We start from the raw sequence: 24,948 nt of genomic DNA, 5'->3' as shown, positions 1-24,948 counted from the left end.
AAGTTGTCTTTCCATCATATTAAAGTGCAAGGTGAAGCAGCAAGTGCTGATGGAGAGCAAATTATCCAGAAGATCTAGCTAAGATCATTGATGAAGATGGCTACACCAAACAACAGATTTTCAGTGTAGATGAAACTGCCTTCTATTGAAAGAAGATGCCACCAAGGATTTTCATAGCTAGAGAAGAGAAGTCAATGCCTGGCTTCAAAGCTTCAAAGGACAAGTTAACTCTCTCTTTAGGGCTAATTCAGCTGGTGATGTTAAGTAGAAGCCAATGTTCATTTACCATTCTAAAAGTCCTAGGGCCCTTAAGAATTATGCTGAATCTTCTCTGCCTGTGCTCTATAAATGGAAAAACAAAGCCTGGATGATGGCACATCTGTTTGTGTGTGTGTGTGTGTGTGTGTGTGTGTGTGTGTGTGTGTGTGTGTGTGTTTCTTGAGACAGAGTCTTGCTCAGTCGCCCAGGCTGGAGTACAGTGGTACAATCTCGGCTCCCTGCAAGCTCCACCTCCTGGGTTCATGGCATTCTCCTGCCTCAGCCTCCCTAGTAACTGGGACCGCAGGCGCCCGCCACCACGCCCGGCTAATTTTTTTTGTATTTTTAGTAGAGACGGGGTTTCACCATGCTAGGCAGGATGGTCTCGATCTCCTGACCTCATGATCCACCCGCCTCAGCCTCCTGAAGTGCTGGGATTACAGGTGTGAGCCACCGCGCCTGGCCAGCACATCTATTTATAGCTCAGTTTACTGAATACTTTAAGCCCATTGTTGAAACCTGCTCAGAAAGAGAAAAATATTTCTTTCAAAATATTACTGCTCATTGATGATGTACCTAGTCAGCCAAGAGCTCTGATGGAGATGTATAAGGAGGATTAATGTTGTTTTCATGCCTGCTAACACATCTACTCTGCAACTCATGGGCCAAGGAGTAATTCAACTTTCAAGCCTTATATTTAAGAAATACATTTCATAAGACTATAGCTGCCATGTAGATAGTGATTCCTCTGATGGATCTGGGAAAGTAAATGAAAACCTTCTGGAAAGGATTCACCATTGTAGATGTATTTGTGGGCCAGGCACGGTGGCTCATACCTGTAATCCCAGCACTTTGGGAGGCAAAGGCAGGCAGATTGCTTGAGCTCCAGGAGTTCGAGACCAGCCTGGGCAACGTAGTGAAACCCAATCTCTACAAAAAATACAAAAATTAGCTGAGCATGGTGGCGTGTGCCTATATTCCCAGCTGTTTGGGAGGCTGAGACTGGAGGATCACCTGATAGGGAGGTTGAGGCTGCAGTGAGCCATGACCATGCCAGTGCACTCCTGCCTGGACAACACCATGAGACCCTGTCTGGGGCGGATGGTGGGAGAGGAACATTTCTGATTGGCCAGGCATGGTGTTATATGCCTGTAATTTCAGCTACTGAGGCAGGAGTACTGCTTGAGCCCAGGAGGTTGAGGCTGCAGTGAGTCATGATCACACCGCTGCACTCCAGCCTGGGTGACAGGGAGATCCTGTCTTAAAGAAAAGAAAAGGGGAAAAAAAAAAAAAAAAAGAACATTTGGGGCCAGGTATGGTGGCTCACACCTATAATTCCAGCACTTTGCGGGGTCAAGATGAGCAGATCTCTTGAGCTCAGTAGTTCAAGATCAGGTTGGGCAACATGGTGAAACCCCATCTGCACCAAAAATAGAAAAAATCAGCCGGGACTGGTGGCACATACCTGTGGTCCCAGCTATTTGGGAGGCTGAGGTGGGAGGGAGGATCACTTGAGCCTGTGAGGCAGAGGTTGCAGTGAGCCAAGATCGCGCCACAGTACTCCAGCCTGAGTGAGAGAGTGAGACCCCAACTAAAAAACACAAAAAACATTTGTGATTCATGGAAGGAGGTCACAATATCAACATTAAATAACAGGAGTATGGAAGACATTGAATCCAGCGCTCATGGATGAGTTTGAAGGGTTCAAGACTTTAGTAGGGGAAATACCTGCAGATGTGATGGAAACAGCAAGATAACTAGAATTAGAAATGGAGCATTAAGATGTGACTGATGGCCGGGCGCGGTGGCTCAAGCCTGTAATCCCAGCACTTTGGGAGGCCGAGACGGGCGGATCACGAGGTCAGGCGATCGAGACCATCCTGGCTAACACGGTGAAACCCCGTCTCTACTAAAAAAAATACAAAAAAAAAAACTAGCTGGGCGAGGTGGCGGGCGCCTGTAGTCCCAGCCACTTGGGAGGCTGAGGCAGGAGAATGGCGTAAACCCGGGAGACGGAGCTTGCAGTGAGCTGAGAACCGGCCACTGCACTCCAGCCTGGGTGACAGAGCGAGACTCCGTCTCAAAAAAAAAAAAAAAAAAAAAGATGTGACTGAACTGGTGTCACTCGTGAGGAGTTTGCTTTGTAGACAAACAAACAAAGTGGTTTCTTGAGATGGAATCTACTCCTAGTGAAGATGCTGTGAACATTGTTGACATGCCAGCAAAGGATTTGGAATATTACTTAAGCTTAGTTGATGAAGCAGCAGCTGCGTTTGAGAGAAGTGACTTCAGTTATCTTATTTTAAGAAATTAGCATAGCCATCCCAACCTTCAGCACCCAACACCCTGATCAGTCAGCAGCCATCAGCATCAAGGAAAGACCCTCCACCAGCAGAAAGATGACTTGCTGAAGGCTCAAGTGATTAACATTTTTAGCAATAAAGTATTTTTAAATTAAGGTATGTATATTGGTTTTTTAGACATAATGCTGTTGCACAGTTAGTAAGTGACAATAGTATAGTGTAAACATAACTTTTACATGCACTGGAAAACCAAAAAATTTGTGATTTTATTGTGATACTTGCTTTATTGTGGTGGTCTGAAATGGAACCCACAGTATCTCTGAGGTATGCCTGTATGTGCTTTTAATTCTGAAGTCCAGCCAACATTATTTCTCCTTCCTTTCTGTCTTCCTGCCACGTCTTCTGTACTTTTGGAAACTATGCACTTGTGCAGACGTTATGCTTAATATTTTGTTTCTTCAGATGCCATCATTAATGAGAACTATGACTACCTGAAGGGGTTCTTGGAAGACCTGGCACCTCCAGAGCGCAGCAGCCTAATTCAGGATTGGGAAACATCTGGGCTTGTTTACCTGGACTATATTAGAGTAATTGAAATGCTCCACCATATACAGCAGGTACCTGAGATCCTCAAACTGTTGCCTGATTTTCCTTTTCTCAGGCCCTTAAATCTTTAGAGACCTCACAAGGCTTTAGTATACACTTGAGAACGCATTGACAGAGATAGCACTGTCAAAGCAGGCATCTTGCTGAGGCTCATTTGATATAACCATTTGAGAGCTGTTTCAAAACTTAAAAACACTTTTTTATGTTGATTACCAACTAGTATGTGCAATAGACATTCCTGAGACTAGTCCATAGACAGTCCCTTCCCCTTGTTCAGCTCTAATTTGAGTGAGAAGCCCAAAGATGAAAGATAAAGTAAGAATGGAGATTTGGTGAGGATTGCTGTTTCACACATCATTTGGCATGTTTTAAAATTGCAAACATGGGCCAGGCGCAGTGGCTCAAGCCTGTAATACCAGCACTTTGGGAGGCCAAGACGGGCAGATCACGAGGTCAGGAGATCGAGACCATCCTGGCTAACACAGTGAAACCCCGTCTCTACTAAAAAATACAAAAAAACTAGCCGGGCGAGGTGGCGGGCGCCTGTAGTCCCAGCTACTTGGGAGGCTGAGGCAGGAGAATGGCGTAAACCCGGGAGGCGGAGCTTGCAGTGAGCTGAGATCCGGCCACTGCACTCCAGCCTGGGCGACAGAGCGAGACTCCATCTCAAAAAAAAAAAAAAAAAAAAAAATTGCAAATATGGTTTTTAAAGTCTTCATTAAAATGTCTTGGGTCAATTTTTTTTTTTTTTTAAATAGGGTCTTGCTCTGTCATCCAGGCTGGAGTGCAGTGGTGTGATCGTGGCTCACTGCAACGTCTGCCTCCCAGTCTCAAGTGATGTTCATGCCTCAGCCTCTCAAATAGCTGGGACTATAGGGTGTGTGTCACCACACCCAGATAATTTTTATATTTTTAATAGAGATGGTGTTTCACCACATTGGCCAGGCTGGTCTTAAATTCCTGGCCTCAAGTGATCGGCCCACCTAGGCCTCCCAAAGTGCTGGGATTACAGGCATGAGCTACTGCACCCAGCCTTAAGGTCAGTCTTTGTAGTTGTAAAATGAGTCTCCACTGCTTGCTTATGGTGCAGAAACCAAACTCATTATAATAAATACAGGATTCAAGTCCTTTTAGAGGCTTTTACCTTTCTTGCCTTACTCCTACCAATCTTATTCCACATTCCAGCCTTTCTGGCCTACTGTGCTCACACTAAATTACTTCTGGTGTTTCTGAGAAACCATATTATGTTCCACACTTTACCTAGCACACTGAAACTCATCCTTTAAGATCTAGATTGCTGTTACCCCTACTTCTCCCTGCTTTTCCCCCAGAGATAATTAATTGCACTTTCTTACTACCAGGATACTTAGTACCTTATTCTACTAGTGCACCTGTCAGACCATGTTGTATTTACTTACTCATATTTCCAGGTTGCTATAAGCCTCTTTTGGGAAGGTCTTTTAAGGTTACAGGCAATAGAGTATAGAGGTTAACAGCTCAAGTTCTGGAATCAGACTCATAGATTCGATTTGTGGCTTCCAAATTCACTGGCTATGTAATCTTGAACAAGTTAACTACCTCCTCTCTCATCTGAAAGAGAAAGGTGAGTGGGGTAGACAGTAGTACAAATTACAGCTCATATCTGACAGATTTTCACAAAGATTAAACAAAATCTACATAAAGTGTTTAACATAGTACCTTTCATGTACTAAATGCCTTTTTTTTTTTTTTTTTTTTTTTTGAGGCAGAGTTTTGCTCTGTCACCCAGGCTGGAGGGCAGTGGCACAATGTCAGCTCACTGCATCGTCCATCTCCCAGCTTCAAACAATTCTGCCTCAGCCTCCCCAGTAGCTGGGATTACAGGCTACAGGCGTGTGCCACCATGCCCAGCCTTTTTTTGTTTTAGTAGAGACAGGGTTTCACCATGTTGGCCAGTCTGGTCTCGAACTCCTGACCTTAGCCTCTACTAAATGCTTAATAATTGTTATCTATTATTATCCTCATCAAAGTTCCAACTCCTAGTACAGCGCCTGGCACATAATAGGCATAATTCAATGTTTACTGTACTTTTAGTATGAATCCAGAGCGTCATTTCTTTTTTTTTTTTTTTTGAGACGGAGTCTCGCTCTGTCTCCCGGGCTGGAGTGCAGTGGCCGGATCTCAGCTCACTGCAAGCTCCGCCTCCCGGGTTTACGCCATTCTCCTGCCTCAGCCTCCGGAGTAGCTGGGACTACAGGCGCCCACCACCTCGCCTGGCTACATTTTTTTATTTTTTAGTAGAGACGGGGTTTTCACCGTGTTAGCCAGGATGGTCTCGATCTCCTGACCTCATGATCCGCCCGTCTCGGCCTCCCAAAGTGCTGGGATTATAGGCTTGAGCCACCGCGCCCGGCCCAGAGCGTCATTTCTAAATAATCACTTGAAGAAACCATTTTCTCATTGAATATTCAGTAATTCATTCACACAACCTATTATGGAGAACTCACTGTGCGCCAAGCACTGTAGTGGGTTTGGGGAATATAAAAGTAAACAGTATGTGTTCTGCCCTTACCAAAATAATGATTTCATGGGGGAGACATATACAAGCAAAGCAGCAGATACTGTAGCTTCATAAGTATAGGGGTTAAGCAAAGAGTACTATCAATGTGCCAGCACATAGCTGGATGTGGTGATGCGTGACTGTAATCCTAGCACTTTGGGAGGCTGAGGCAGGAGGGTTGCTTGAGACCAGCCTGAACAACATAGCGAGACCCCCCTTAAAAAAAAAAAAAAAAACCTGTATTACATAAAACCTCTCTACTATTGTCTTGTTCTTTTCCCCCTTACCCCACATGTCACCGTGTAAATCTCCTTTGAATTCTTACCTTTGGGAGTTTTAGCTGTCTTCTCTTTGCCTGGAAAGCTGAGCTCTCTCCTTGTTATTCAGGTCTCGACTTAAATATGACCTCCTTGAAGAAGCCTCTCTTGGTCCTCCAGTCTCAAATAGCTATCCAGTTCTCTCTGCAACATCCACCTGTTTAAATTATCTACATGGCTTGTGATTTTTCAGGATGTATTACTGTTTCATGTTTTCTTACTTATTTTCTGTCAGTTTCATGAGAGCAAATAACTTGTCTTGCTCTTGATCCCCCTGCCCCCTGCACCCAGCTTTTTTGGTGTTTTAGAAAAGGCTATAAACTTGGAATCAGGGGACCTAAATTAAATGTTGGTTCAGGCTGCATTTTTTACTTCCTGTGTGCTCTTAAGAAGTCATACAATCTCTCTGAACCCAGTTTATCTTGACTTTTGGTGCTGTATTATTAAAGCTTGCTGTATCATTCGGGACCTTCCTCTTGTCTATTTCTGCATAATTAATGCCTTATCCTCCACTAGATGGTGGTGGCTTGACCCTGTGTCATCTTCTTGGATTTTCCCCTCCCTCACCTCACTGTTGTTTCAAGGTTTTGTATAGAGTCTATAGGTGGTATTGAGTGATAGGAACTCCCCTTGGATTAATTGACTTCTTTGCTTCTTTGTAGGTGGATTGCTCAGGTTATGACCTGGAGCAGTTACACATCAAAGTGACTTCACTGTGCAGTCGCATAGAGCAGATTCAGTGTTACAGTGCTAAAGATCGCCTAGCTCAGTCAGGTAAGCCTCTAATCTCCTCACTTTTTCTGCCTTCTTGCTTCCTGTTTTTATCTTGCACCCCACCCTCAGTGCCTGCTACCGTTCTCTAGACCCATGCTCAGTGCTTAACTCTAGTTTTTCTCTCTAGACATGGCCAAACGTGTAGCCAACCTGCTGCGGGTGGTGCTGAGTCTGCATCATGCTCCTGATAGAACCTCCGACTCAACACCAGACCCTCAGCGAGTCCCTTTGCGCCTCTTGGCTCCCCACATAGGCCGGCTCCCCATGCCTGAGGACTATGCCATGGACGAACTGCGCAGCCTTACCCAGTCCTACCTGCGAGAACTCGCTGTTGGGAGCCTGTGAGCCCCAGACTCTTTGCATCACACTCACATGCCCGTTCACACTCACCACACAGAGGTTCCCTGCCTTGTTTGGATTGGCACTGTTTGCGATTCTCTGGGTTGGCTATGGCATCTACCCTCCCTCCCTGCTGCCACAAGCAGCATTCTCCAGTTGTTCAGGGCTTTTCTTAATACTGAACATAGCATAAGGGCTTCTGGAACCCAGAAGAGGAGACAATTCTCCTTTTACCATCCTCAAGACCAGTGTTTTTCCTTTTAATAAATGGTCAATAAAGCTCCTTTGGCAGAATCCCCCAAAGAACCAGGGAATCCTTTTTCACCCCTAGCCATTCTGACCCTCTATGCCAACCAGCTACCCTACTCCTACCCTGGCCCTTTTATACTAGGACTCCTTAGGAGGAGTGAGACAGGTGATAATGGAGCCTTAACAGGTGAACTATCCGCAGAAGGAAGAGGGATCCGTCTCAAAAGTAATTGGTTAGTTAACACTGAATTTTGGAGGCAAAGGAGGGTTGGCCTGAGTTAGGAAACAGAATGGGATCTTTCTGACACAGGGCAGAAGTGAATGCCTGCCATGGAGAGATTGATCTTCAGAGCTTCTTTTGTTCCTGCCTTTAGTGTTCCATGAACACCATACCCTTGCTACTACTATGTGCAGGAGCCCTTGGTCATATGTGACATGTCTATGGGAAGCTCCCAGAATTTGGTTTGGTCCCTGGTTTTCAGTCATCTTACTGAGACTGTCTGGATTTGCCTGAAGAGTTTGGATAAAAAATGGCAGGTTGGGTAACCCTCCCTGTTCATCCCATGTTAGCTCTAAAGCATTTCCCACCCTCCACCATCCCTTCCAGAAGCAAACCATGACTGAGGCAGGCATGGAGTTGGGCGTTAGGGGCAGGCAGAGGGCCTTTGCTACACTGCTGACAGCTATAGGGAGCCCCAGGTCATGGCATGAGATAGCTGGTGTTAGGGCTGTCTCAGGCAATATGGCCACACCTGGGTCTTTATGCATGAAGATTATGTAAAGGTTTTTATTAAAAAATATATATATGTATAAATAAATGATCTAGATATTTTCCTCTTTTTCTGACATTCTTTCTTAAAAAATAAATAAATAAAATGTTTATAGCATTCCTGGTATTGGCTTTCTGTTTGTATTTTTGAGCCTTCTTGCCCTGAGGATCTTTATGGTGGCCTTGTTTGATTTAGCCTGTTTTTGAATTTGCCTTCTAAATGGAGACAGGCCATGGGTTAAAGAGAGAACAATTTGGTGCTAAACTGAGAGATAGATTAGCCCAAAGGCTAGATTTATAAGGGGAGATTTAGGGGAAAGGGAGTTGATTATTGATTAATACTGATTGCTATACATATATTTATACACATAGATTTCCAGGTCTCAAATTGCCCAATAGAATATACCATTCAAAGCCTCCTCGCTCTTCTACTGTAGTGGTTTTGTTTTTAAACCTTGAGTGACGCTTCACCTTTCTAAGTCAGATTCCCTTTTGTAAAGGGGATAATGATCCCTGATGTTACTTCACATAGGGCTGTTTTCAAGAGGAATCAATTGAGTAGCATGAGTACTATTCCAGATCTTATTTTGATTTGTCAAGCTGAAGATAAATGAGCAAATTCCCGTTAAGATTAGACCAAAGACTTCTGAGACTTTGAGGAATTCAGAGATGAGAAAGCAGAGTGGGTCAGCTCTGTGGCTGGAACTTCCATTTAACTTAAACACCTCAGAAGAAGGGTTACTCAGCTGGAATCCCCTCCACTACTGACTCAATATGTGATCCTGAGTGAGTCACAGAACTTAGTTGGACTTCCCGACCTGGTTTCCTTACCAGAGGAATGTTTCAAAAAGTGAGTATGCTGTAGAAATGGTCACCTCTTAGCAGTGTTAGGAATTGTGGGCCAGGAGTGTTCGCTGACACCTGTAATCCCAGCACTTTGGGAGACCAAGGTGGGAGGATTGCTTGAGGCCAGGAGTTCAAGACCATACCAGGTAATATGACAAGACTCTCTCTAAAATAGTTGGGCATGGTGGTGTGTGTGCATAGTCCCAGCTACTCAAGAGGCTATGGCAAGAGGATCGCATGAGCCCAGGAGTTGAAGGCTGCAGCGAGCCATGATTGTGCCAATGCACTCCAGCCTGGGCAACAGAGCAAGAAAAAAAGGTTCTAAATCAAAGGTTTATCATAGAAGCCATATTGCATAAAAGAGAATATCAACTTCCAGTTCAAGATAAGGGTGATGAACAATCTCCTTTTTTTCGTTGAGACGGAGTCTCGATCTGTCCTCCAGGCTGGAGTGCAGTGGCGCAATCTCGGCTCACTGCAAGCTCCACCTCCCGGGTTCACGCCATTCTCCTGCCTCAGCCTCCCGAGTAGCGAGTACCACAGGTGCCAGCCACCATGCCCGGCTAATTTTTTTTTTTTTTTAGTAGAGACGGGGTTTCACTATGTTAGCCAGGATGATCTCGGTCTCCTGACCTCGTGATCCGCCCACCTCGGCCTCCCAAAGTGCTGGGATTACAGACATGAGCCACTGCACCCGGCCTGAACAATCTTAATCTTCTACATCCCAAAATCCCGTTGAAACAGTAAAAACAAGTTCTAATTTCAAAAAAAAGTTCTCAAAAACATAAAACAGGAACCAGTTACCTCAACATTCGATAGATCTGTGGAGTCTACAACATTCAAATAACTTATTTTCTCAACAGAACCCTGAAATAATTCCAAAATCAAAGTTAACAGAGGTCTGGAGAATTAAATGTTGGAATAGTTGAGCAGAGTATCTGCTCTTTTTAGATGTTTCATCTTTAGCTCAGTTTTGTTAATTTGTAATTCCAGAAAATTGTTCCAGATTTTTTGTTATTCAAATAACCAGTCCTTAGACTTACTGATCAATTTTACTGGAGTTCTGTATGGTAATCTATTAATTTCTGCTTTAAATGTTCATTTCTTAGACTTTCCTAAGGATTTGTTTAAACCTTGTATTGGTTGGGCACGATGGCTCACGCCTGTAATCCCAGCACCTCGGGAGGGTGAGGAGGGAGAATCCCTTGAGCCCAGGAGTTTAAGACCAGCCTGGGCAACATAGGGAGACCTCGTCTCCTAAAAAATGAACAAAAATTCCCTGGGTGGTGTGCACCTTTAGTTCCAGCTACTCAGGAGGCTGAGGTGGGAGGATGGCTTGAGCTCTGCAGGCAGAGGTTGCAGTGAGCTGTGATTGCATCACTGCACTCCAACCTGGGCAGCAGAGCCACACCGTGTCTTTTTAACCTCTCTATGCCTAGTGTTTCATTATTGGAATGCTAAGCTAGTGGGAGTTACCTATATCCTACTACTCAAGATCATTGCCAAGGTCTGATTTTTCACACACAAAAAATTTGCAACCTCTGGCACAAATGGGTTTAAACAATGGTTTATTATAGTTGAGTTTTGTGAGGATTCTTTATAGATTCTGTATTTGAGTCCTTTGTTGAATATGATTTTGAAATATTTTCTCCCAATCTCTAGCTTGTCTTTTCATTCTGTTAATAGTGCCTTTGCAAGGCCGGGCGCGGTGGCTCAAGCCTGTAATCCCAGCACTTTGGGAGGCCGAGACGGGCGGATCACGAGGTCAGGAGATCGAGACCATCCTGGCTAACACGGTGAAACCCCGTCTCTACTAAAAAATACAAAAAAAAAAAAAAAAAAAAAAAAAACTAGCCGGGCGAGGTGGCGGGCGCCTGTAGTCCCAGCTACTCCGGAGGCTGAGGCAGGAGAATAGCGTGAACCCAGGAGGCGGAGCTTGCAGTGAGCTGAGATCCGGCCACTGCACTCCAGCCTGGGTGACAGAGCAAGACTCCGTCTCAAAAAAAAAAAAAAAAAAATAGTGCCTTTGCAGTCTGGGTCTCGCTCTGTCACCTAAGATGGGCTGTAATAGCACAATGATCATAGCTCACTGAAGCTTCAAACTCCTGGGCTCAAGGGATCCTCCTGCCTCAGCCTACCAAATAGCTACAGATGTACACCACCATGCCTGGCTCACTTTTTATGTTTTTGTAGAGACAGGGTGTCCCTATGTTCTGTGTTGCCCTGCCCAGGCTGGTCTCCAACTCCTAGGCTCAAGCAATTCTCCCTCCTTGGCCTCCCAAAGTACTGGAATTACAGATCTGAGCCACTGCGTCTGGCCTGTTTCCTAATCTCTTACTTTCTTTATTTTTGTCTCCTTAGGTTATGTTCTAGGTAATTTCTTCAGATCTATCTTGGAATTCATTGGTTATCTCTCTTCAGCTATGTCTAATCTGGTGTTTTAATTTTTATATTATTAATTTTATAGTAAGGTAGTATTAAATCATATTACACATACACTTTTTTTTTTTTTTTTTTTTTGAGACAAGGTCTCACTCTGTCACCCAGGCTACAGTGCAGTCTCACAATCACTATTTTGTTTTTAAAAGAGGCAGTGTAGTTTAGAAAGGAATGGTCTCCTTACCCCAGCTATATGTTCAAATGCCAGGTCCACTGTTCTATGCTATGGGATCTTAGGTAACTTATTCCTGTGTCTCAGTTACCTCATTTGTAAAATAGAAACAATAATATCTTCCTTGGCCAGGTGCGGTGGCTCAATGCCTGTAATCCCAGCACTTTGGGAGGCCGAGGCGAGCTTATCATGAGGTCAGGAGATCGAGATGATCCTGGCTAACACGGTGAAACCCCATCTCTACCAAAAATGCAAAAACAAAATTAGCCAGGCATGGTGGCGGGCACCTGTAGTCCCAGCTCCTCGGGAGGCTGAGGCAGGAGAATGGCGTGAACCCGGAAAGTGGAGCTTGCAGTGAGCCGAGATCGTGCCACTGCACTCCAGCCTGGGTGACAGAGCGAGACTCCGTCTCAAAATAATAATAATAATAATAATAATAATAATAATAATAATAATAGGCCGGGCGCGGTGGCTCAAGCCTGTAATCCCAGCACTTTGGGAGGCCGAGACGGGCGGATCACGAGGTCAGGAGATCGAGACCATCCTGGTCTACATGGTGAAACCCCGTCTCTACTAAAAAATACAAAAAACTAGCCGGGCGAGATGGCGGGCGCCTGTAGTCCCAGCTACTCGGGAGGCTGAGGCAGGAGAATGGTGTAAACCCGGGAGGCGGAGCTTGCAGTGAGCAAAGATCGCGCCACTGCACTCCAGCCTGGGCGACAGAGCGAGACTCCGTCTCAAAAAATAATAATAATATAATAATAATAATAATAATAATAATCCTTAAAGGGTGTCGTGAAAATCATGAATTAACTATTCAAATTATCATTATCTAACATTCCAGTGCCTGTGATCTCTTTCTTATTTCTGCAGTTGTTTTCTTTTTTCCGCCAACTCTAACTCATGATGGATTATGAACTTTTGTTAACAGGTTTATTGAGATATAACTCACATATCATACATTTACCCATTTAATGTATGCAATTATTTTTGCTATATTCTCAGAGTTGTGCAATAATCACAGTTGCTTTTAGAACATTTTCATCACTGTCCCAGAAAAACCCTGAAGGCTTTAGCCGTCATCCGTCAACCTTCCTAGCCCTAGATAACCACTAATCTACTTCCTGTTTCTATAGATTTGACAATTCTGGACATTTCATATAAAGGGAATCATACAATATGTGGTCTTGTGACTGACTTCTTTAACTTAGCATAATATTTCAAGGTTCTTTCATGTTGTAGCATGTGTCAGTACTGTGTTACTTTAAATGGCCATAAATTCCATTTTATTGATATATGACTTACGACTTTTTTTTCTTTTAGAAATGGGATATTTCCATGTTGCCCAGGATGGAGTACAGTGGCTATTTCTCAGGCATGATCATAGTGCACTATAGCCTGAAACTCTTGGGCTCAAGCAGTCCTCCTCTCTCAGCCTCCTGAGTAGCTGAGACTACAGGTATACACCACTGCACCTGGCTTAACATGTTTTTTTATACATTCATCAGTTGAATGACATTTTTATTGTTTCCATTTCGTGTCTACTATGAATAATGCTGGTATGAACATTCATATACAAGTTTTTGCATAGACACATGTTTTTATTTGTCTGGGGTATACACCTAGAAGTGAAACTGCTGGAACATATGGTAACTCTAAGCAAAACTTTTCCAAAGTGGTTGCACAATATTACATTCTCACCATCAATGTATGAGGATTCTGATTTCTCCAAATCTTCACCAACACTTATTATGTACTATTTTGATTACAGCCATCCTAGTGGATCTGAAGAAGTATCTAATTGTTTTAATTTGCATTTCTCTGATGCTATGGTCTGAATGTTTGTACCCCACACCGTGCCTCCAAATTCATATATTGAAACCAAATTACAAATGTGATGGTGTTAGGAGGTGGGACCTTTGGGAGATGATTAGTCATGAGGGTGGACTTCATGAATGAGATTTTTTCCTTATGAAAGAGACTCCAGAGAGCTGCCTTGCCCCTCCCACCACGAGAGGACACAGCAAGAAGGTGCCATCTATGAATCGGGAAACCAGCTCTCACTGGAAACTGAATCTGCTGGTGTCGATCTTGGACTTTTCAGCCTTCAAAAAAACAGTATTTTGGGCCGGGCGCGGTGGCTCAAGCCTGTAATCCCAGCACTTTGGGAGGCCGAGACGGGCGGATCACGAGGTCAGGAGATCGAGACCATCCTGGCTAATATGGTGAAACCCCGTCTCTACTAAAAATACAAAAAACTAGCCGGGCGAGGTGGCGGCGCCTGTAGTCCCAGCTACTCGGGAGGCTGAGGCAGGAGAATGGCGTGAACCCGGGAGGCGGAGCTTGCAGTGAGCTGAGATCCGGCCACTGCACTCCAGCCTGGGTGACAGAGCGAGACTCCGTCTCAATAAAAAAAAAAAAAAAAAAAAAAAAAAAAAAAAAAATAGTATTTTGTTATAGCCAACAGAATGGACTAAGACACCTGATGACGAATGATGTTAAACATCTCTTTTTGTACTCCTTGGCTACTTATATATCTTCTTTTGAGGAACACGTATTCAAATTATTTACCAATTTAAAACATTTGTAGCATTTTAAAAATGGAGATATAGGCTGGGTGTGGTGGCTCATGCTTGTAATCCCAGCACTTTTGGGAGGCCAAAGTGGGCAGATCACTTGAGGTCAGGAGTTCAAAACCAGCCTGGCCAACAAGGTAAATCCCTGTGTCTACTAAAAATACAAAAACTAGCCGGATGTGGTGGCACATGCCTGTAATCCCAGCTACACAGGAGGCTGAAGCAGGAGAATCACTTGAACCTGGGAGGCAGAGGTTGCAGTAAGCTGAGACCATGCCTTTGTACTCCAGCCTGGGAGACACAGTGGGGCTCTGTATCCAAAAAAAAAAAAGATATTTCACATAACATAAAGTTCACCGTTTTACAGTGTACTTACACTACCATGGTTTTTAGTATATTCATTATTGTGCAACCAACACCAGTAATTTCAAGAGATTTTTGGCCAGGTGTGGTGGCTCACACCTGTAATCCCAACACCTTCGGAGGCTGAGGCAGGTAGATTGCTTGAGGCAGGTAGATTGCTTGAGCCCAGGAGTTCGAGAGCTGCCTAAGTGAAACCCCATCCCTACAAAAAATAAAATAAAATAATAAAAGAAAATTAGCCGGGCATGGCGGTGTGTGCCTGTAGTACCAGCTACTCAGGAGGCTGAGGAGGAAGAGGATTGCTTGAGCTTGGGAGGCGGAAGTTACAGTGAGCTGAGATTGCACCACTGCACTCCAGCCTGGGTGACAGAGTGAGATCCTGTCTCGAAAAAAAAAAAAAAGACATTTTCATTCCCACCCAAACTCCATATCGGCAATTATTCCCAATTCCCCTCCACCCCCATTCCCTGGGAACCAATAACCTATGTGCTTTCTCTATGAATTTGCCTATTCTGGACATTTCATATAAGTGAAATCACAGTATGTGGACTTCTGTATGTGGCTTATTCACTTAGTATGTTTTCAAGATTCATCCATGTTGTATCATGTCAAAGTACTTTAATAGATTTTTTATGGCTAAAGAATACTCCATTGTAGCAGTAATCTACATTTTGTTTATCCATTAATCAGCTGATGCTATCTTCTTGCTGTGTATCTTTTCTCCATATTTTTAGTCGGATTATTTCGTATTGTTGAGGTTTGCTTTGTTTTTTTAGAGACAGGGTCTCACTATGTTGCCCAAGCTGGACTCAAACTCCTGGGCTCAAGCGATCCTCCTGCCTCACCCTCTTGAGTAGCTGGGACTAAAGGGGACACCACTGCATCTGGCTTATTGTTGAATTTTAAGGGTTCTTTAATATTTTGGATACAAGATGTTTTATTGCGTATGTGTTGTGTAAATATTTTATTACAATGTGTGGCTTGTCTTTTCATCATCTTAACAGTGTCTTTTGCAGAGCAGAAGTTTTAAATTTTAATAAAGTCCAACTTACCAATTTTTTCTTTCATGGATTGTGCTTTTACTGTTGTATCTAAAACGTCATTGCCAAAGCCAATGTCACGTAGATTTTCTCCTATATCATCTTCTAGAAATTTTGTAGTTTTGCATTTTATGTTTATATCTATGATTCATTTTGAGTCAATTTTCGTGAAAATGTAAAATCTATGTCTAGTTCCAATTTCTTTCTTTTTTTTTTTTTTTTTTTTTTTTGGCTTATGGATATCTAGTTGTCCAACACCATTTGTTGAAAAGACCATCCTTGGGCCGGGCGCGGTGGCTCAAGCCTGTAATCCCAGCACGTTGGGAGGCCGAGACGGGCGGATCACAAGGTCAGGAGATCGAGACCATCCTGGCGAACACAGTGAAACCCCGTCTCTACTAAAAATACAAAAAACTAGCCGGGCGAGGTGGCGGGCGCCTGTAGTCCCAGCTACTTGGGAGGCTGAGGCAGGAGAATGGCGGGAACCCGGGAGGCGGAGCTTGCAGTGAGCTGAGATCCGGCCACTGCACTCCAGCCTGGGCGACAGAGCAAGACTCCGCCTCAAAAAAAAAAAAAAAAAAAAAAAAAAAAAGACCATCCTTTCTCCATTGAATTGCCTTTGGTCCTTCGTCAAAGATCAGTTGAGATCTGTTTCCAAGCTCTCTATTCTGTTCCATTGATCCGTGTGTTAATTCTTTTGCCAATACCACACTGTCTTGATTACTGTAGCTTTGTAGTAATTTTGAAGTTGGGTAGTGTAGTGTCAGTTCTCCAATTTTCCTCCTCTTCAGTGTTACTATTCCAGGTCTTTTCATTTTCCTTGTAAACTTTAGAATTAGTTTGTTGATAACCACAAAATAATTTGCTGTGATTTTGATTAAGATTGCATTGAGGCCGGGTGCAGTGGCTCATGCCTGTAATCCCAGCACTTTGGGAGGCCAAGGTGGGCGGATCACCTGAGGTCGGGAGTTGGAGACCAGCCTGACCAACATGGAGAAACCCCGTCTCTACTAAAAATGCAAAAAAAATTAGCTAGGCATGGTAGCAGATGCCTATAATCCCAACTACTTCGGAAGCTGAGGCAGGAGAATCGCTTGAACCCATGAGGCGGAGGTTACTGTGAGCCAAGATCGTGCCGTTGCACTCCAGCCTGGGCAGTAAGAGCAAAAAAAAAAAAAAAAAAAAAAAAATTGCATTGAATGTATATATCTACTTGGAAAGAATTGGCATCTTACAATATTGAGTCTTCCTACCCTTGAACATTGCATCTCTCTACTCACATAGCTGTTTTTAAAAATTATCTTTCAGCCAGGCGCAGTGGCTCAGGCCTGTAATCCCAGCACTTTGGGAGGCTGAGGCGGTTGGATCAGGAGGTCAAGAGATAGAGACCATCCTGGCCAACATGGTGAAACCTCATCTCTACTAAAAATACAAAAATTAGTTGGGCGTGGTGGTGTGTGCCTCTAGTCTCAGCTACTCGGGAGGCTGAGGCAGGAGAATCACTTGAACCCGGGAGGCGGAGGTTGCAATGAGCCGAGATCGCACCACTGCACTCCAGCCTGGTGACACAGCGAGACTCCATATTTTTGGTAGAGACGGGGTTTCACCATGTTGCCCAGGCTGGTCTTGAACTCCTGACCTCAGGTGATCCACCCACCTCAGCCTCCCAAAGTGTTGGGATTATAGGAGTGAGCCACTGCGCCTGGCCAGCAATGTGTTTTTAATGTTGAATTATAATTGTTCGTTGCTGGTATATAAGAAAACAGTTGACAAAGATAGTTTTATTTCTTCCTTCCCAACCTTTTATTTCCTTGTCTTGTCTTATTGGACTAGCTAGGGCTTCAATATGATGTTGAATAGGAGTGGCGAGAGGGGGACATCTTTACCTTATTCTAATCTTAGGGAGAAAACTTGTAGTTTCTCACCATTAAGTATACCCTAGCTGTAGGGTTTTTTTGGTAGTTGTTCTTTAACAAGTTAAGGACAGTTCCCCTCTACTAGCTTGAGTAAATGAAGGTTGAATTTCTGAGGCTTCAGTGTGAAATGATGTGAAATGCTGTGTGACATCCAGAGGGGGATGTTGGAGTTAAGCGGAGTACCTAGGAGAGGGGACTGGGGTGGAGAAAGAGCAGGGAATCACTGGCATATCCATGATGCCCGAAGTCATGGCTATGGATGTGATTGCCAGGGAAGTACATGCTGCTGTTGGTCAGGCAACTGGTCACCTTGAACAAAAATAATCACAACTCTGTGCATGATAAATACCTGTGACTCTAAATGTGTGTTCCTGAGGATAGCCTGGCTACCTCACTAGGACCACAGTGTAAATATTGTTGATGGCCTGCTGTACCTTAGGCACCGTGCTAGATAGTGCCTTGCATTATCAGGTTATCTCATTTAATCCTTGCAGTTTTCAAGATGAGTACTATTAATCCTATTACCAGATTGAGAAAACAGAAACCCAGAGAGTTTCAATATCCTACCCAGGTGAGAGCGCTCATAAGACAGGGCCGAAAGTGACTCTGAAGCCTATGCTTGTCCCTGCTCTCCCACACTGCCCACAGTGTTTGGGCAAGAAAAAAACCTGAGGCTCAGATGGGAATGACTGCAGGGAGTCTGAGGAGAGGACCCACATCCATTGGGTCATCTGGAGTGGCCTGAGGCTCAGCCAGGAGGGAAGGGCTTGCCTGACCCAAAGTGCCTAGCCTGGAGTGTCTAGTCCCACACTGCAAGGAGAGCTGCAGGTCTAAGGGGAACCTCCACCTCCAGAATTCAGGCAATGGTGGCTAAGATGAGAGGACAGTTATCCATCCACTGACCCTGGCGCCTCACACTCTTAAGCCCTGGTCTTCCACATACCCTGACCCAGCATATCTGTACTCTCCAACCCCCGAGGATGGGCCTGCGCTGAGTCTGTGTGCTGCTTTACAGAGTTTGAATAATTCAAGCCCCAGAGGCCTGAGGTATCAGTTTCCGTTGCTCTGTTGTCAAGGGGACAGGTGTCTTAACACCTGTGTAATGCACAGGTATAATTAAGCTAATGAAAGGGCAAAGAGGGAAGGACTGCTGTCCTGTGCCTCAGATGACTCTGGGCTGATCAGGGGAGTCCCTGGTCCCTGTTCTGCTGAGAGAGCAGCAGGCCCATCTAGAGTCCAGGTGTGGGGAAAGGAAGAAGGAAGGAAGGAATGAGGGATGAAACAGAAGTAGGAGAAAGGGAGAGAGTGGAAAGAGGCGGGCAGGGGACGATCAGAGTCAGGGAGGCAGAGAGACCAAGAAAGTTACAGAAGGAAAGAGAAGGAAGCAGAAACAGAGTGAAAGGCAAAGTGGGTGGGGAGCATAGGAAAGGGCAGAGGCAGAGGCAGAGGCCAGAAGAGGCAAGGACCAGCAGATAAGAAGAAAGACCAAGTACTAAACTCCAGGGGCAGGCACAAATTGGAGGGTCAGAAGACTGGAGGGGCTGCAGGGCCCGCTGGAGGGTGGTTGGACCCGCCAGAGATCTCAGTCTTAAACTTCTGACTTCTAGGTACTGTCCATACCATCCTTGCCAGCTGGGCCTAATTTTGCCCTAGATCTGGCAAGGAGGCGACACCCAGAGACCTGCCCCACCTCTTGCAGTGCCAGGACCATGGGGCTCCGGAGCCACCACCTCAGCCTGGGCCTTCTGCTTCTGTTTCTACTCCCTGCAGGTATGAAGCTCAGTACACCAGCCCTGGCCTCTCCTGGTGGTGCCAAAATCCCTTTCCATGTAGTCTCTCTTGTGTTTCTCCTCAGTACCTGTTTTGAGAACAAGCTCTCTATTTGTGGAGTGTGGAGAAGAGGGTGCTGAAGTGGGTGAGAGGAGACTTGCCTGGCTAAGGTGGAAACAATGAGTGGGGAGCTTCCAGAGACAGGGTTGGGAAAATCAGAGGGGCCAGATGCTGAAGGGCCTGCCGGCCAGGCCAGATCTTTCTCCTGCAGACGATGGGGGCAGCACTGAAAGGTTTCTGCAACTTACTAACCTGGTCAGATGTACATGCTTAAAAGTATGGTCTATGGGCATGGGAGGAGTAGGAGGTAAGCCTCGGGGGAGGGGGTGACAGTGAAGGGAAGGGCCTGGCCTGGAGGGGAGAGGGCAGACTCAAGATGATGTTTAGCAAAATCTGGAGGATTTGAATGATCTGACAGGATCTGGAGATTAACTGGATTCCAAGAGGAGGAGGCAGGAGAGGGAGAAGGGAGGGATAATTCCCAAATTTCCAGCTGAGGTCACTATTGCAGTTGAGGGCATGCTATTTGCTGAGATAGGAAACATGGGATAGGAAGTAGGTTTCAAAGCATGGAGGGAGGAAGCGAGTTCAGTTGAAAGTACCTGTGGGAAACTCAGGAGTGGACTGTACTCTATTTGGGTCTGGAGCTCAGGAGAAAAATCTGGGATGAAGAAAAAGAAGGGAGCCAAGGACAGTATTCATGGGAACAATATTTAGGTCAGGGATTGAGGAAAATGTATGTCAGAAAAGTCTGGGGAAGAGTGTGTTTTCAGAAGGAAGGAATGTTCCATCAGAAGTTTTGAAGAAACCAGCTTGAGATGGAGAAGTGGAAACAGGTTTGAGAGAGACTGGAGGGGGCAGAGCAGTGGGGTTCAGAATCCCTAGGTGAAAGTCTGGACTCTTGTGGCTTATTTGGATCCCTCTAGCATTTGTGGAGAGGCAGGCAGACTCCAGGTCCTTGAAAAGGGAAGGGTGGAGGAGAAATTTGTCAGCCTGGTGCCAAAAGATAGTAACAATTCACTCCATAGCCTTTATCTCATGTGTCCCTGCAGGCAGGCCAGGGAGGAACTAGAGCCACAGCTAGAGCAAGAAAGGGCAGACACAGGAGGACACTCATAAGGACAGGGCCTCAGCCCTGGGAGTGGAGGGTATGAGCAAAGGCCCTGAGACTAGGGCCTGGGATGGACAACCCTCCTTACTGACCCTCCAGAGTGCCTGGGAGCTGAGGGCCGGCTGGCTCTAAAGCTGTTCCGTGACCTCTTCGCCAACTACACAAGTGCCCTGAGACCTGTGGCAGACACAGACCAGACTCTGAATGTGACCCTGGAAGTGACACTGTCCCAGATCATCGACATGGTGCGTTGTGGTAGTGGTACAGCTGTGGAGTCTTACCTGTCACAGTGTCAAGAAATGAAGGGGTGAGAGACTGGGATTTTTCTCCACGGAATTCCTTTTCTGTAAATGTTAATACTAACAAAGATAGCAGTTACCAGCTGTTGGATACTGACTGTTGGGTGCCTACCTTGTGCCCAACATTTTGCACTCCTGAACTTATTGAATCCCTGCTAAGCGGGGATTCTCACCTCATATAACTGCTGAGGAAATGGGCCCAGAAAAGAGAAGAGCCCACTAAGGTCACATGGCAAGGTCAGGTCTGAGTGGGAACTGGACAGTATGGACAAGTCAGGTTTGTGGGTGCTGACCAGAGCCCTGCAGGGGAGTGTGCACAGACGGGGCAGGATATGCATATACATGTCCACATCTCTGCCATCCCCTGCCCCCACTAGGATGAACGGAACCAGGTGCTGACCCTGTATCTGTGGATACGGCAGGAGTGGACAGATGCCTACCTACGATGGGACCCCAATGCCTATGGCGGCCTGGATGCCATCCGCATCCCCAGCAGTCTTGTGTGGCGGCCAGACATCGTACTCTATAACAAGTACTGCCTATCTGGGCTCTTCCCCTCTCCTACCCTTCTCTAGACTTGCCCTTAGCCATGGGTGTGCACTGATCCCCTCTCCCTACCACATAAGCCGGTTGCCATGCTGCCCTGGAAACTTTTCCCCAGGACCCTTCTAAGCTGCCAGGCATTCACAGCCCCTCCATGGCACCCCCACTTTAGGCTATCCCAGGCCAGCCCAGGCTGAATGTCTCCTGGGAACCTACTGTGTGGTCCAGGGCAGATGCCTGGATCACAAGGGCCTCTCTAGGGCACACTTTTAGCTCTAAGTCTCTCGGGGCTCCCCCAAGAGCCTGTCTAAGGTTCTTTTTCCTCCAGGACATAGCCCTCTGGAACACTGCTTTATGTCTCCTTGACCAGTTCTGTATCTCCCAGCCCACACATAGCTCTGCATATTTTCTCTGGGGCCCCTCTACAAGTTTTGCAGATGTCCCCCAAGGGAAGTCATTGTGTGTCCCGGAGTTGCCTCTGGGTTCTGCAGAGGCCTGTTTATACGTCCTCTGGCTACGTCTGTGTCCCTTCTGGGCCCTTCAGGCGCCACCCCTTCCAGGCAGCGGGTCTCTCTAGGTGCACTCCACCCTCTGTGTTGCTTTGTTCTGAAAACGAGAGTCAAATTAACGAAAGAAAAACAAGCAGAAGTTTATTTATTTATTTATTTATTTATTTATTTATTTATTTATATTTATTTGAGACGCAGTCTCCCAGGCTGGAGTGCAGTGGCGCCATCTCCGCTCACTATAAGCTCCGCATCCCGGGTTCACGCCATTCTCCTGCCTCAGCCTCCCAAGTAACTGGGACTATAGGCGCCCACCTCCACGCCTGGCTAATTTTTTTGTATTTTCAGTGGAGACGGGGTTTCACCGTGTTAGCCAGGTTGGTCTCAATCTCCTGACCTCGTGATCCACCCGCCTTGGCCTCCCAAAGTGCTGGGATTACAGGCGTGAGCCACTGCGCCCGGCCACAAGCAGAAGTTTATTAAACTGCTGTACCTATCACGGGAGAGGCCTTAGTTCAAAAGTATTTCTCTCTGAAGGCAGTGGCTTAGAGGCCTTGCTTAAATAGAAATTCAAGAAAGAGCCAGTAAGTTGTAAATAGTGGCAAGACAAAGGAGAGCAGTTCCAGCCTTTAAAAGGCAGGAAAACGTGGGAAGAGGGTAAAATCTGTTCCCAGATTCCTCTGGCACCTACTGGTGCCCTTTGGATAAGCAAGTGCTGTCTCCAGCAAGGAAGGGCTGGTGTCCTGCCATCAGGCCAGCAGATGTTGGGGCCAGGTGCTTCCCTGCGTCGTGAGTGTCTCGAACTTAATAAGCCTCAATATTCTGGGGAGAAGTTTTGATTTCTTTCAGACCCTGGGGGTCTGCCCTGGGCTCCCGGCCTCCGGGGCTGCTTCTCGGGCTGGACAGCCTGGGTGAGCCAAGCCCCGCCCCGCCTGCCCGCAGGGCGGACGCGCAGCAGCCAGGCTCGGCCAGCACCAACGTGGTCCTGCGCCACGATGGCGCCGTGCGCTGGGACGCACCGGCCATCACGCGCAGCTCGTGCCGCGTGGACGTGGCGGCCTTCCCGTTCGACGCCCAGCGCTGTGGCCTGACGTTCGGCTCCTGGACTCACGGCGGGCACCAACTGGATGTGCGGCCGCGCGGCGCTGCCGCCAGCCTGGCGGACTTCGTGGAGAACGTGGAGTGGCGCGTGCTGGGTATGCCGGCGCGGCGGCGCGTGCTCACCTACGGCTGCTGCTCAGAGCCCTACCCCGACGTCACCTTCACGCTGCTGCTGCACCGCCGCGCCGCCGCCTACGTGTGCAACCTGCTGCTGCCCTGCGTGCTCATCTCGCTGCTTGCGCCGCTCGCCTTCCACCTGCCCGCCGACTCGGGCGAGAAGGTGTCGTTGGGCATCACCGTGCTGCTGGCGCTCACCGTCTTCCAGCTGCTGCTGGCTGAGAGCATGCCGCCGGCCGAGAGCGTGCCGCTCATCGGTGAGCAGCGGAGGTGCGGGGGGGACCTGATGATGCGCCGGGCCCCCCCAGGGCGGGGCCGCCACAGGGCCTGGGTCGGCCGAACGGCCCGCTTCAGAGAGTGAGGCGGGGGAGTCCTGGGAACGTCCCCTAATTTTGAGACTGAGGGGAAAGGGTTAGCTCCTTCCAGGGAGAACACCCCTCACGACTGGGTCTTGATGGTGGAACATCAGTATCCCCAGATCCTAATAATAGGCAAAATCTGTCGACTGCTCGCTGTGTGCCAGACACTCCCCTAAGCACTTGACCTTTATTAACTCAGGTAAACATCACCACAAACCTAGGAAGTAGGTCCTCTGGTTATCCCGTTTGTACAAAAAGGATTCGTTATCTTGCCCCAGCTCATGCCCATCGTTATTTGAGAGTGGAACTGTCCTGGATTGTGTATGAGTGCAGCTTCCAGCAGTGAGGGGAGCAATTAGAGAGCAGTAGCTTCTGATGACCCACGTGTAGGAATGAAGGATGGGGAGAACTCGGCCCTTACCTCCTTCCTGCTTCCATCCATGGGGCTTGGAGGGTCTGGAGAGCCTCATGGTGGGCTTATTTCCATTTGTGTAGAGGTGACTGGGAAGCTCAGGATCCACAGGCTTTTTGTTTTGAGTCCCAATTGGCTTTCTCTCTCTCTTGCAGGGAAGTACTACATGGCCACTATGACCATGGTCACATTCTCAACAGCACTCACTATCCTTATCATGAACCTGCATTACTGTGGTCCCAGTGCCCGCCCAGTGCCAGCCTGGGCTAGGGCCCTCCTGCTGGGACACCTGGCACAGAGCCTGTGCGTGCAGGAAAGAGGGGAGCCCTGTGGGCAGTCCAGGCCACCTGAGTTATCCCCTAGCCCCCAGTCTCCCGAAGGAGAGGCTGGCCCCCCAGCGGGCCCTTGCCACGAGCCACGATGTCTGTGCCGCCAGGAAGCCCTACTGCACCATGTAGCCACCATTGCCAATACCTTCCGCAGCCACCGAGCTGCGCAGCGCTGCCATGAGGACTGGAAGCGCCTGGCCCGTGTGATGGACCGCTTCTTCCTGGGCATCTTCTTCTCCATGGCCCTGGTCATGAGCCTCCTGGTGCTGGTGCAGGCCCTGTGAGGGGTAGGACTAAGTCACAGGGATCTGCTGCAGCCACAGCTCCTCCAGAAAAGGACAGCCATGGCCAAGTAGTTGCTGGTCTTTAAGCCAGCCAGTCTCTCCCCACTGCTCCTAAGACCCTGGGACACTTGACTTCACAATCCACAAGGAAGCACTCATTGTCTACACACCCTAACTAACGGAAATCCAGAGCCTGCACTCCCCTAATTCCAAAAAAAAAGGAACTCTACAAAGGCCAAGATCACAGAGTACAGTCTTGGAGGGACAGAATTGTTTGTGCTGGGTACTAGAGCTTTCACTGGGGAGTGTGCAGGTTATTATGAGAAACTGAACTGAACTGCTGCGTTTCCTGTCTTCCTTCCTAGGTGGCTTCTTTGCAGGGCCTTGGCTCTTACCTTTCCCTTCCGAGGGGCTCAGGGAAAAGGATCGGGGATTCTCAGTTGAGTTTCCAGAGCAGGAGGCCCTACAGACATTTGGCCCCAAATCCCCGACTCAATAAAGTAAGCGTGTACCTAGCACCTCCTCGATGCCCTGTATTACCCTTGAGGTCT

The 24,948-nt window shown here is 47.0% G+C and overlaps 2 protein-coding genes across 6 annotated transcripts in view; both read left to right on the top strand.

The window, feature by feature from the left end:
• Window positions 1-8,281, top strand: part of NUP98 (nucleoporin 98) — a 131,670-nt gene extending 123,389 nt beyond the window's left edge. For 3 of the 5 annotated variants that reach the window (XM_010366936.2, XM_030917492.1, XM_030917491.1), the window contains 3 exons: window positions 3,024-3,178; window positions 6,686-6,797; window positions 6,925-8,281. In XM_010366936.2, coding sequence (XP_010365238.1) covers window positions 3,024-3,178; window positions 6,686-6,797; window positions 6,925-7,142 — 485 coding nt within the window. In that variant the 3' untranslated portion in view covers window positions 7,143-8,281. The remainder of the gene's footprint in view (window positions 1-3,023; window positions 3,179-6,685; window positions 6,798-6,924) is intronic. The other 2 variants (XM_010366935.2, XM_010366934.2) reach the window with 1 other exon arrangement.
• Window positions 8,282-19,095: 10,814 nt separating this feature from the next.
• On the top strand, window positions 19,096-24,912 carry CHRNA10 (cholinergic receptor nicotinic alpha 10 subunit). The gene is made up of 5 exons (XM_010366932.2): window positions 19,096-19,276; window positions 20,547-20,692; window positions 21,124-21,278; window positions 22,738-23,270; window positions 23,940-24,912. The coding sequence occupies exons 1-5, from the start codon at window positions 19,216-19,218 to the stop codon at window positions 24,395-24,397; spliced, it is 1,353 nt and encodes a 450-aa protein (XP_010365234.1). The 5' UTR covers window positions 19,096-19,215; the 3' UTR covers window positions 24,398-24,912.
• The last annotated feature ends 36 nt before the right edge of the window (window positions 24,913-24,948 follow it).

Source organism: Rhinopithecus roxellana, chromosome 15, assembly GCF_007565055.1.
Source record: "Rhinopithecus roxellana isolate Shanxi Qingling chromosome 15, ASM756505v1, whole genome shotgun sequence".
In the NCBI taxonomy this organism is placed as follows: domain Eukaryota; kingdom Metazoa; phylum Chordata; class Mammalia; order Primates; family Cercopithecidae; genus Rhinopithecus; species Rhinopithecus roxellana.
The sequence above is the reverse complement of the archived record's forward strand: the minus strand, read 5'-3'. Positions and strand labels throughout refer to the sequence as shown.